At 32.7% G+C, this 12,611-nt stretch overlaps 1 protein-coding gene across 1 annotated transcript in view; it reads right to left on the bottom strand.

The window, feature by feature from the left end:
- Positions 1 to 12,611, bottom strand: part of LOC108573032 (A disintegrin and metalloproteinase with thrombospondin motifs 20-like) — a 194,543-nt gene that overhangs the window by 155,330 nt on the left and 26,602 nt on the right. Inside the window, exons 5-6 of the mRNA XM_017935388.1 lie at positions 1,991 to 2,151; positions 982 to 1,107 (exon numbers count right to left, since the gene is read on the bottom strand). Of these exons, the coding sequence (XP_017790877.1) occupies positions 982 to 1,107; positions 1,991 to 2,151 (287 nt within the window). The remainder of the gene's footprint in view (positions 1 to 981; positions 1,108 to 1,990; positions 2,152 to 12,611) is intronic.

Genomic DNA, 12,611 nt, shown 5'->3' on the forward strand with positions numbered 1-12,611 from the left:
GCCGTCGAAATTACAATCGAATCGTTTTTAGCCGTTGGTATATTACGAGGGATTTTCATAAATTCTACATGCTTTTCCTGTATTGGAAGTGACTATTGGCCAGCAAGCAGAGATGTAAGTACACACATATGTATGTAAATTCCCGACAGGAGAGTTGGATGACAGAGGCTGCCAAGAAGGCTAGGGCTACTCGTAGAAAAGAAATTCAGCTGAGTAGGACTTGTTTGAATAAGATGAAGGTCTACTATACATGAAACTGTACTTTCTGAACTGGCTGACATGATATCTCAAGTTTTAGTTGACTAATTGACTCCAAAGTTTGCACACGTGTTAAGTAGATGTGCCGCTATCACAGGAACCACGAAAATCAAACAATTCCTATTTTTTCCTATTTTTATAACCCACAAAACAAGTGGCAAAAATTCAAATTTCAAAGTACCCCTATTCTTTCAACTTTCGTTCTAGTCAAGAATCTTTTTGGCATTCTCGTTTCGGATAAGTAGAATAGCCGGAATCATGTCAGCCAGTGGGACACTATTTTTAACAGGACTGTACTAAACAACTTATCATTCAGTCAATCTTTATTATTTTCATTTAAAAAAAATGGCGAATATTCTTCAAAAAATGAAAAATTCGTTATTCTATCGATCTTGACTATAAAATGTTGGACATTCTGTTCGAAAAAATAAAACTGACCTCCACCTGTGAAGAAACTACTGCCACCGTGTTATGTTTACCTTGAAATCATACAACTTTTCTAAGTAATATTTTCATTTATTATTTGAAATAATAGAAATGTTTGAGGTGAATAGAATTGGTGGGACACTCTGTATATTTAAAACTATGCAAATGAGAGGAAAATTTTTCGGATAGAAATTGTTCAGTGTGGAGAGAGTCAGGTTTTTTTATCAGTTATTTCGTTACTTCTATCCTATACTTGATTTAGATAACAAAAATTGCAATGATGATAGACTAACTTACCATTCCATGGCAAAGACTGACGGCGACGGAGGATTGTGGATCGCCGTGTACGGTTCCACTGTAGAAACAGCCAAGTTGATTGCCCGGATGCTCCCTTCTGATCGAATCCTCACTTATATGAGTAATCTACGCAGACAATAAAAAAAACCATGGTATGTACACACATAATAATATCTCAAATGATACTGAAGACAATAAAACGATAATTACATGTTTATGATCGATAAAATTCTTGGAAGAATTTTTTCAGTATTTGTAGATACAAACCAATCATCAAGTAGCGTATATAATAGAATTCCACGAATCTGAACGCTGATTGTAGAAAAGATGGCCTAAATATGGGCTAGCACTTTTATATCAGGATTTTTATTTTTTATTTCATCTTTTATTCAGTTTACAGATTACCAGTTCTCACTCATTTTTCTAATTTTCTTACTATTTTACTTATTTTCTTTTAGACTCTTTCCTCCTTCTGTATTACCTTTTCTTTTCATTTCTCTTCTTTCATTCTATTTTTCTTCAATTTTCTTTTTTTATTTTAGGTGATTTGCCGCCACGATTTTTTGACGTTATTCAATCGCGATAGTAACATTCGTAAAGCATTTACTGTGGAACATTTCTTCAAAAACATAGCAATAAAATACGGTTGTGCTCGAATGTTTAACGACCAGCCATTCCATATTATCGATAAATAATTCAACAACGAGGATATTATACTCGAAGCAGCTTTTAACGCCTCTATCGTCTATCGTGGCGCACGGAAGGATCATTATGCAAGCTTCAGCGTGGAAGCATCGACGATAATATCTCGTGCATTAGCATAGTAATAACGCTGAAGAGAGACAAGATCATTTTTCTGATAATCGTAACAGCATTAGCAGCAATAAAACCGTATCAGACGATCAACCGTAGCGAGGAGATTGAATTACCACCTCCATAGTGGCGATTCAATAAATTAACTCATAAAGCGAGTCGTAAATCGATTGAAAACGACGAAGATGATACTTACCTTAACATTCGGCGACACAAAGTTGATGTCGAGCGTAAGAATCAAATGAAACCGTTTGCCAAAAGCGGTGAACTCGTACTGGGGATGAAGATCCCAATTTGGAGCCATGGAATGGCGGAAGTGGCCGCTATGGTGCTTTCCCGCTGACGAAGGTTCATCAGCTGTGAACAAGTAAATACAGCTGCTTTAGAATATTAGGGAATTTTGTTGAATTTTTTTGTTTACTTTAAATCACTACGTTTTATGTTTTCTTTGTTAATTTATGGCACTTATTCTATTTGCATTTTTACTCTACAATATTATTTTAATAATAACCCAGAATCTTCATACACTTCTTTTTTCTAAATGTACACTGACATTCAGTTTGAAGCATTATTAATAAACTTCTAACACTTGAGTGCAAGAATGCTCGATTATACGGTCAGATAATAATCTAGAATCTACAGGGCATCGATTGTACAATAAACAATCCGAATGATCATTCCACCGATAACAAACTCCTCGCTATGTGCACTTGAATTGCTAAGCCGATTCAGCACTTAATTGTCTTATCTTTTGAAATCGAGTGGCGCCCGCCACTGCACGATCTATAGTACAGGGTGTCTGTTTTATCTCAATACAGCGAAATATCTTTTAAGGAAATGATGTTAGGGAAAGTTGTTTGGTATGGAGGGGGACATTATGTGGTACAAATATTTTTTTGTACCGGGTATGGTGGGGGAGATTTCAAAGTCAGTTTCATTTTTTTAAATGGAATGCTATATTTTTTTATACATAATACGATAGTATATGTTACGAGTCCAACGAGGTGCGAACAAAGTCATTTAAAAAACATATAAAAATCACTTCTTTATACTTTATCTTTCGTATTCCGCAACACTGATTTTTCTTCATAGAGAGTGATTAATTCGGTGATTTCATTTCTCCACTAATTCTTCTTCCCGACATTTTTTACTCGCACGAGAGTTCTGTCAAGAATACGAAACTGCTTGGTGTTTGCAAAGCAACTGTTTATTCGAGTCGTAAATCTCAGAGAGTTGAGCGATGCTCTCAAACAGTCACTTTCAGACGCGAGAGATACTCTCGAGAGCAACTCGCGATAGTTTTACTCTGAGTACATAAAATAGTGCTCCCGGTATTTCAGTTCTACCGAGCGTATGACTCGCGGTGCACGGTACTGTGACATTTTATGGAACAGTATAGGGAATAATATAAAAAATGGATTGGAAATTGTGAGTAAAAATTTGAATTAAAGAGACACGATATAATTTCAAAAATTCAGGTCAACTGAGTGGAGTAAGAAAGAAGTAAATAATCATACTAAATTCGAAAAAATTGAGTAAGTAGGATGAAAAATGTATGATTATTTATGAAGTTTAAGAAAACACTATATAATTTCAAAAATTTGGAGAAACTGTAACTCCTTCAATGCGGAATTCGAGTAAGAAAGAAGTAAACAATCATACTAAATTCGAAGACATAAATTAGAGAAAATTTTAGACAGAAATTATTTCATGGTATTATAACAAATAAATGTTAAACAAACTTCTGACGCGTATAAAACATTATTTAACATAATAATTACCTTCGCTAAGGTTACTTTCAATCGATGACCATTGGTCAGTCTAATTTTTAATCCTTACGAAATTAATTTAATCAGAAGTAAGTAATGAGAACATGGAAACATAGTTTTCTATTGAACAAAGTTGTAGAAACGTATAAATTATTATTTGTACTGTTACAATAAATTCTTGGAACTATAAATTTATAATAAAAATTGTGACCAGAATTGGGGAGAAGCATAAGTTAAACGCGTAAAAATATTCAATAGTAAGCGAACTAGGGATGAAGCTATTATTTCAATACACGATGCAACGACTCTAGTATTTACTAAAATTCAAAAATTCTCGTATAAATTCCGAAAATAGATTATTAATTACGGTAAACTACTGAGACGGTTTAATTTAGGGTGGGCATAGTGCACTCGTTCCAAATCATCTCACAATATACAATAATAAATCAACTAACTACTTAACATACAATTCATGCAAATTCGTTGGATGGTAAATTATTAGTAAACAAAATAGCAAGTCATAAAATAAATTCAATATCAGAGAAAATATATGAAAAATACTGAAAGAAAAATTTCAAATCAATTTCAATTGCTGTAACGAAAAAGCAACCTCTCAAAGTCATTTCAATATCCTATTCGACAAGTCTGAAGAACAACGATGACTAAAATTCAAATGTTTATTTCCCTAAACCTTCAAAATAATTTCGAAATATTTTATTCGAAGCGGAGTATTCCAAGTCAGTATCGATAATTGAAGAAATTATTTGATTGTATTTAAAAGAACCGAAAGGAGAATATTTAAAGTCTGATATTAAATGTCTAGCAAGTACCAGTAATTGGTAAAATGATTTATATTTGTTTTAAAAGGAAAATTTCTAATAGGTATTAGTTAAAATGAATTGTTATTCAGTCTACTGTATTGAAATTCTAATTGATTCTAATGTATACAAGTGTTACAAGAAGGCTGAGTGTGTACAGGGTGGACACTGACTCTAGTATTTACTAAAATTCAAAAATTCTCGTATAAATTCCGAAAATAGATTATTAATTACGGTAAACTACTGAGACGGTTTAATTAAGGGTGGGCATGGTGCTGCTTTAGTTTGAAATGATTTATAAACACATAATTAACAGAGGAAAAACCGTGAAACGGCAAAACGTCTACATTCTAATTGTTATAACATGTAAACAGAACTTTAAATTTAGTGTAAACAGAAAAAATATATAATACAATTTATTTCACGGTATTGCAACAAATAAACGTTGAATCAATATTTAATTCGTATAAAAACAATTATTTAACGTAATAATTTTACCTTCACTATGGCTATTTTTAATCTACGACCACAGGTCAACCTGATTTCTAATCCTTACGAACTTTAAATTCAGTCTAAACTGAGAAAATATATAATACAATTTATTTCACGGTATTGCAACAAACAAACGTTGAATAGATTCTTAATTCGTATAGAAACATTTATTTAAAATAATAATTTCACCTTCACTATGGCTATTTTAAATTTACGACCAAGGGTCAACCTGATTTTTAATCCTCCGAACTTGATTTCACAACGAGAAAGTAATAAGATCGTTGAAACGTACTTATTTGTCAAAGAAACTTGCAAAAATGTATAAATAATAATATGTAATGTTTTAACAAATTTTTGGAAGTATAAATTAATAATAAAATTGTGAAAATTAATAAATTATACGTTATTATAACATTAATAGAATTATGACTAAACCGAAGTTCGAAGTCGAGTATTTAAAGTCTGATATTACGTGCCTAGCGAGTGCCGGTAATTGTTAAAATTTGTTTAATAATTAGTAATAGAAATTCTAATTGATTCTAATGTATACAAGTGTTACAAGAAGGCTGAGTGTGTACAGGGTGGACATAGACTAGCTAGTAGCCCCCGACCACTCTATTCACATCTCAGAACCTTCAGGTCAAAATACGCCGCGAAGTGTCTAGGGCCCAGTATAAAGGGTAAATGATTTCGCGGGACATCGGCGGGTCCTTATATACCTGCGGTACCCTCTCCCCAAAGTCATTAGCAAAATCGTCGGTTAGGTCAGGCGGGAAATTTTCGCGGGAGATTTTCGCGGGAGATTTCCGATATCGTAACACGGTATAATTTATCAATTTTCACAATTTTATTAAAAATTTATACTTCCGACAATTTGTTATAACATTGCATATAACAATTTATACGTTTTTACAATATTCTTCAATGGAAACATAGGTTTTAGCGTTCTCGTTACTTACTCGTGGTTAAATTAATTTCGTAGGGATTAAAAATCAGGTTGACCTGTGGTCGTAGATTAAAAATAACCATAGTACAGCTAAATTTATCGTGTTAAATAATTCTTCTTACACGAATGAAAAATGTATTCAACGTTTGCTTGTTACAATACCATGAAATAAATCGTAGATTAAAAATAGTGATAGTACAGCTAAAATTATCGTGTTAAATAATTCTTTTCCTACGAATCAAAAATGTATTCAACGTTTGTTTGTTATAATATCGTGAAATGAATTATATTACACATTTTCTCTATTCACACTGAATTTAAAGATTATAACGATTAAAAATCAAGTTGACCTGTGGTCATTTATCAAGAATAATCATAATAAAGCTGAAATTATTGTGTTAAATAATTTTTTTAATACGAATTAGGAATTTATTCAACGTTTGCTTGTTACTACTTGTTACAGTATACTGTCTCGCAATGTAAATTTAAGTAAATTAGGTTGAACTGCACAGAAAATGCACAGAACTGCACAAATAATTTATTTCATGGTATTGTAACAAGCAAACGTTGAATACATTTTTCATTCGTGTAAGAAGAATTATTTAACACGATAAATTTAGCTGTACTATGGTTATTTTTAATCTACGACCACAGGTCAACCTGATTTTTAATCCCTACGAAATTAATTTAACCACGAGTAAGTAACGAGAACGCTAAAACCTATGTTTCCATTGAAGAATATTGTAAAAACGTATAAATTGTTATATGCAATGTTATAACAAATTGTCGGAAGTATAAATTTTTAATAAAATTGTGAAAATTGATAAATTATACCGTGTTACGATATCGGAAATCTCCCGCGAAAATCTCCCGCGAAAATTTCCCGCCTGACCTAACCGACGATTTTGCTAATGACTTTGGGGAGAGGGTACCGCAGGTATATAAGGACCCGCCGATGTCCCGCGAAATCATTTACCCTTTATACTGGGCCCTAGACACTTCGCGGCGTATTTTGACCTGAAGGTTCTGAGATGTGAATAGAGTGGTCGGGGGCTACTAGCTAGTCTATGTCCACCCTGTACACACTCAGCCTTCTTGTAACACTTGTATACATTAGAATCAATTAGAATTTCTATTACTAATTATTAAACAAATTTTAACAATTACCGGCACTCGCTAGGCACGTAATATCAGACTTTAAATACTCGACTTCGAACTTCGGTTTAGTCATAATTCTATTAATGTTATAATAACGTATAATTTATTAATTTTCACAATTTTATTATTAATTTATACTTCCAAAAATTTGTTAAAACATTACATATTATTATTTATACATTTTTGCAAGTTTCTTTGACAAATAAGTACGTTTCAACGATCTTATTACTTTCTCGTTGTGAAATCAAGTTCGGAGGATTAAAAATCAGGTTGACCCTTGGTCGTAAATTTAAAATAGCCATAGTGAAGGTGAAATTATTATTTTAAATAAATGTTTCTATACGAATTAAGAATCTATTCAACGTTTGTTTGTTGCAATACCGTGAAATAAATTGTATTATATATTTTCTCAGTTTAGACTGAATTTAAAGTTCGTAAGGATTAGAAATCAGGTTGACCTGTGGTCGTAGATTAAAAATAGCCATAGTGAAGGTAAAATTATTACGTTAAATAATTGTTTTTATACGAATTAAATATTGATTCAACGTTTATTTGTTGCAATACCGTGAAATAAATTGTATTATATATTTTTTCTGTTTACACTAAATTTAAAGTTCTGTTTACATGTTATAACAATTAGAATGTAGACGTTTTGCCGTTTCACGGTTTTTCCTCTGTTAATTATGTGTTTATAAATCATTTCAAACTAAAGCAGCACCATGCCCACCCTTAATTAAACCGTCTCAGTAGTTTACCGTAATTAATAATCTATTTTCGGAATTTATACGAGAATTTTTGAATTTTAGTAAATACTAGAGTCAGTGCATCGCGTATTGAAATAATAGCTTATACAGATAATCTTTTGAAATTACTCTTAATTAGGGAAAATCTTGAATCTTGTATGGAAGATGAAGATTTTCAGGAAATATTTATTTTTCAACAATGAATTTTTGTTTTATCGATTAATAACGTACGAAATGATTTTTGGAAAATTTTCTTCGTTTGAACGTTCGTTTAAGGTTCGACTATGATTATCAAATCTCTCGAAACACCGTAGAATGTTCAATTTTAAAAGTAACTTCTTCAATTTTTGGATAATCTGGGTAACGTGTTAGTGTTGACGATACACTTTCGAGTATAGACGTTAAAGTTCATAGAGTGGTCGGGGGCTACTAGCTAGCCTATGTCCACCCTGTACACACTCAGCCTTCTTGTAACACTTGTATACATTAGAATCAATTAGAATTTCAATACAATAGACTGAATAACAATTCATTTTAACTAATACCTATTAGAAATTTTCCTTTTAAAACAAATATAAATCATTTTACCAATTACTGGTACATGCTAAACATTTAATATCAGACTTTAAATATTCTCCTTTCGGTTCTTTTAAATACAATCAAATATTTTCTTCAATTATCGATACTGACTTGGAATACTCCGCTTCGAATAAAATATTTCGAAATTATTTTGAAGGTTTAGGGAAATAAACATTTGAATTTTAGTCATCGTTGTTCTTCAGACTTGTCGAATAGGATATTGAAATGACTTTGAGAGGTTGCCTTTTCGTTACTTTTCTTCCAGCAATTGAAATTAATTTGAAATTTTTCATATATTTTCTCTGATATTGAATTTTGTTTACTAATAATTTACCATCCAACGAATTTGCATGATTTGCATGTTAAGTAGTTAGTTGTATTATTGTATTTTATATTGTGAGTTGATTTGAACGAGTGCACTATGCCCACCCTAAATTAAACCGTCTCAGTAGTTTACCGTAATTAATAATCTATTTTCGGAATTTATACGAGAATTTTTGAATTTTAGTAAATACTAGAGTCGTTGCATCGCGTATTGAAATAATAGCTTCATTCCTAGTTCGTTTATTATTGAATATTTTTACGTGTTTAACTTATGCTTCTCCCCAATTCTCGTCGCGTATTTTATTCAAATTTTCTTATATTCTACAATCGAGAAAGATATGAATTCGCGTTTTTTCTTTTGATTCCTTCAATTTTTCAATTGCATTACGCATTATTGCAATAATTTCTATCGTTATATTTAATTCAATTTATATACCGCGTTCATTTTATGCTTTCTTTCAATTTTTAATTCGCGTTCTACGAAACTTTAGTTCAATAATAATATTGAAAGTAATATAAATTCGTGATCTCCCCCTCACTAAATAAAACGGAAATAAATCGCGTTTCGAAATACTTTTCGCGTCGCCCATTCCACAGTGACTCACTTTGTGAGAGTATGAGTCGTGGAAAATGAACTGGAACTTGAATGATTTGCGGAACGATGACGATCTGAGTGGAAGGATGACGATCTGAGAAGAAGGAAGGAAGCAATCCAACCAAAATCCACGTTGCAGAGCTCAGCTGTTTAATCTGCGAACAGTGAGTTACCAAAATGGTTTTTTTTCTGGCGATTTGGTAGTGTAATTAGTTGTATTGTCTATTGCCAGCTCAAATCTGAGCTGCCCCTAATTAAACCGTCTCGCTAGAGTTTCGCAATTAATAATCGATATTTTGAATATATATTAGAATCTTTCAATTTTTATACATATTAGAGTCAGTGCATCGCGTATTATAAATAGCTTCATCCCTAGTTCGATTTATATTTCATTCTTTTTCCGCGTTTATCCGATACTTCCTCCTGGTAAAATCGAGAAAGATTCGCGGTTTCTCTTTTCATTGAATTTGTATACCGCGTTTATTTTACACTTTCTTTCAATTTTTCACTCGCGTTCCATGAAAGTTTAGTTTTCTAAATTTGCGGTTTCTCCCTCTCTAAATAAAACGCGTTTCGTACGCTTTTCGCGTCGCCCATTCCACAGTGACTCACAATTTGTGAGTCTGTGAATCTTGGAAAATCAACGCTGAGGAACTGGAATGATTGGCGGAAGGATGACAATCTGAGAGGAAGGAAGGAAGGAAGAAAGGAAGGAGGAAACGCAGCCAAATCCACGTTCCAGAGCCCAGCTGCCTAATCTGCGAATTGTGAGTGAATTTTTTTGGGTTTGGTGATTGGTTATTATGTGTTGCATGCATGTTTGGAGCTGAACTATCAAGACTTCAAAGATGAACTGGATGGATGTGAGTTCAAATCCGAACTCTACTGCACCAAAGGTGCAAACGCCCTCCCATTATTAGAGTATTCCAATAGTACACCGCGTTAATTCAATTTAGAGTCAATTTTCGCTACGAATGCCCATTATTTTCGATCGACACGAGAATTTATTACGTCACGCCGCGTTTGATAATACCTTCATCCCTTTTTCTTTCTTTGCTTTTCTTTTCTTGAGAGCGCTCAGTTGATACTTTCCTTAAACTTTTGCTAAATACCCCATCTAAAATGGACTACTGAATCAAACGGAGGATGGTAAAAATTCGCGGTTTCGGGTACTAAATAAAATTCAACGAATTAAACTACACTTGCAAGAAATCGCGGTCCGTACACAATTTCGCGCGACACTTCCACAGCTTCCCAAGTCTGGTGGGTCTTGGTCATTGGCATTGGGTCTCCGAAAATCTGCGATTGTGGCCACTAGTGGTCACGGAAGGAATTCCAAAAGTTTCATGGGTCTGAGAGGAGCTTCCAAGTCCAAATCGTAATTGTGGGTCAAAATTCAAGGCTGGGAGGACTGAAATGGGTCACGGAGAAATTCTAAAAGCTCGATAGATCTGAGAGGATGGAACAGTGACCAGGTATGAGGTCTACGAATGGTGAGTTGTATGAATTGTTTACATTTACATCCAAATTTATATTCTATTTTTGCAGCAAATTTATGTTCTATTTTTGCAGCAAATATCTCAATTTATTAATTCCCATAGAAATAATAGAATTATCACACAGCGTTTGATAATAGGGATTGCAATTTTTCTTTCGTTTCATACTTCGAATTCCATATACCATCCGATACCATCGAAATTTCTAATAAATGATATAAATTTCAGACTTTCCTTACTAAATAAAATGAAAATAAATTTCTTGGGCGTTCTTGATCACAATGATCAGTTCTCAAAGCCTATTCTTGTCAATACTAATGAGATCAAAAGTATCGAGAATACTGAGATGGTTCGAGGTAAGGACAAAATCTATTTTACAATGTCCATCTGTGTGGACTGTGGTCTGAGTTGTACGTTTTTTCGATGACGAATTAAATATTCTTTGCATGAATATTTCGCGTTCGTATATGTGCTCAATTTTCACCAATTCGAAAAAGAATTTTGTTTAATTATGAGTCCCGTTATCAGAGGTTTAAATGTGAATTCCATTGCTATGATTTTATAAATGTACGTGCTCTGTGACCGCGAATTCCACTGTACTCGCTCTGAATATCTACAAATTATAAAAATATCCTAATAATTTATCCTACGATTTCATTTTATAACATACTTTTCTGACAGAACTTCGGTATTATGATTTTATATATGTAATAAAATTTAAAAATATATAAAAACAAATGATTTTACGTATATATTACCATGAATTCCACTGTACTCCTTCTGAATATCGACAAATAGTAAGGATTCATCCTCCTATTCCATTTTATAATGTATTCCTTCTTATGACTAACCAAATGTATTAATTTCCAACAAGCACAGATTTATATATTACTTCGGCTACAGTAATACTTTTCCTAAAGCATTCACAAACATCACATCGAACTTTATCCAAAATACAAAACCGGAAGTTAGGTAAATTCACATGAGACTCTTGATAAGTTTTAAATAATTCGTAAAATTTCAAAAAAAAACGTTGCCATTTTCAGAAATTATATTAGTAAAGGAACATTCGAAAGTAACTGCTAATTTTGATGATACCTTGCTATATATTAGTTCTCAAGGAAATATTCGATAGCTACTTTTCTACCTCAAAATCTATCAGAAATAAAGGAACGATGCAAATCGATGCAATCGAAATTTACCTCTTGGTTGTATGTTAGCTTTAAATAATTGTAAGATAGAAAATTGTACCGAGTATAAAATGAGCGCGAGCGAGAATTTTAACTTTAAGTAGTTTGTAAGATGAAATAAGTTAGCATAAAACGATAGAAAATATCGAAGATATCGTGGGATGCGTGCGTTTTAATTTTACAATAATTTTAAGATAGAAAATTGTACCGAAAATTGTGCGCGCTTTCTTACAGAGATACGCGACTCATTTTTAGCATAATTAATAAAATACTTTCTGCATTTTTATTATCGTCGATATCAAATATAGAACAATAATGTTCTCGCGAATGTTTCGATTGAAAGTAAAATATAAGTATTATTTTAAAGACACGAATTTTTGATAAACTGTCCTATTTCCTTTGCTACAAATGAGAAACGCGTATCTCTGAAGGTAGAAAGCTGCCAGTAGGGCCCCTGTTTTTGTCGGGTCCCTTGCGTAGTCACCTCCTCGTGGTGGGACCTGGTAATTGGTATCCTTTTCTAAAGAAAAATCTCACTTTTACAAAAAGATTCCAAGCTAAGGACTACGCGTACCCGCAGTCACTCGGTTTCTCACGAATACAAAGTGAACTGCGGGTATTATAGTTATACAGGGTGTCTCAATACAGCGAAATATCTTTTAAGGAAGTGATGTTAGGGAAAAAATATTTTAACAAAAGTGTTTTGT

Source organism: Habropoda laboriosa, unplaced genomic scaffold (assembly GCF_001263275.1).
Source record: "Habropoda laboriosa isolate 0110345459 unplaced genomic scaffold, ASM126327v1 scaffold89, whole genome shotgun sequence".
NCBI lineage: Eukaryota > Metazoa > Arthropoda > Insecta > Hymenoptera > Apidae > Habropoda > Habropoda laboriosa.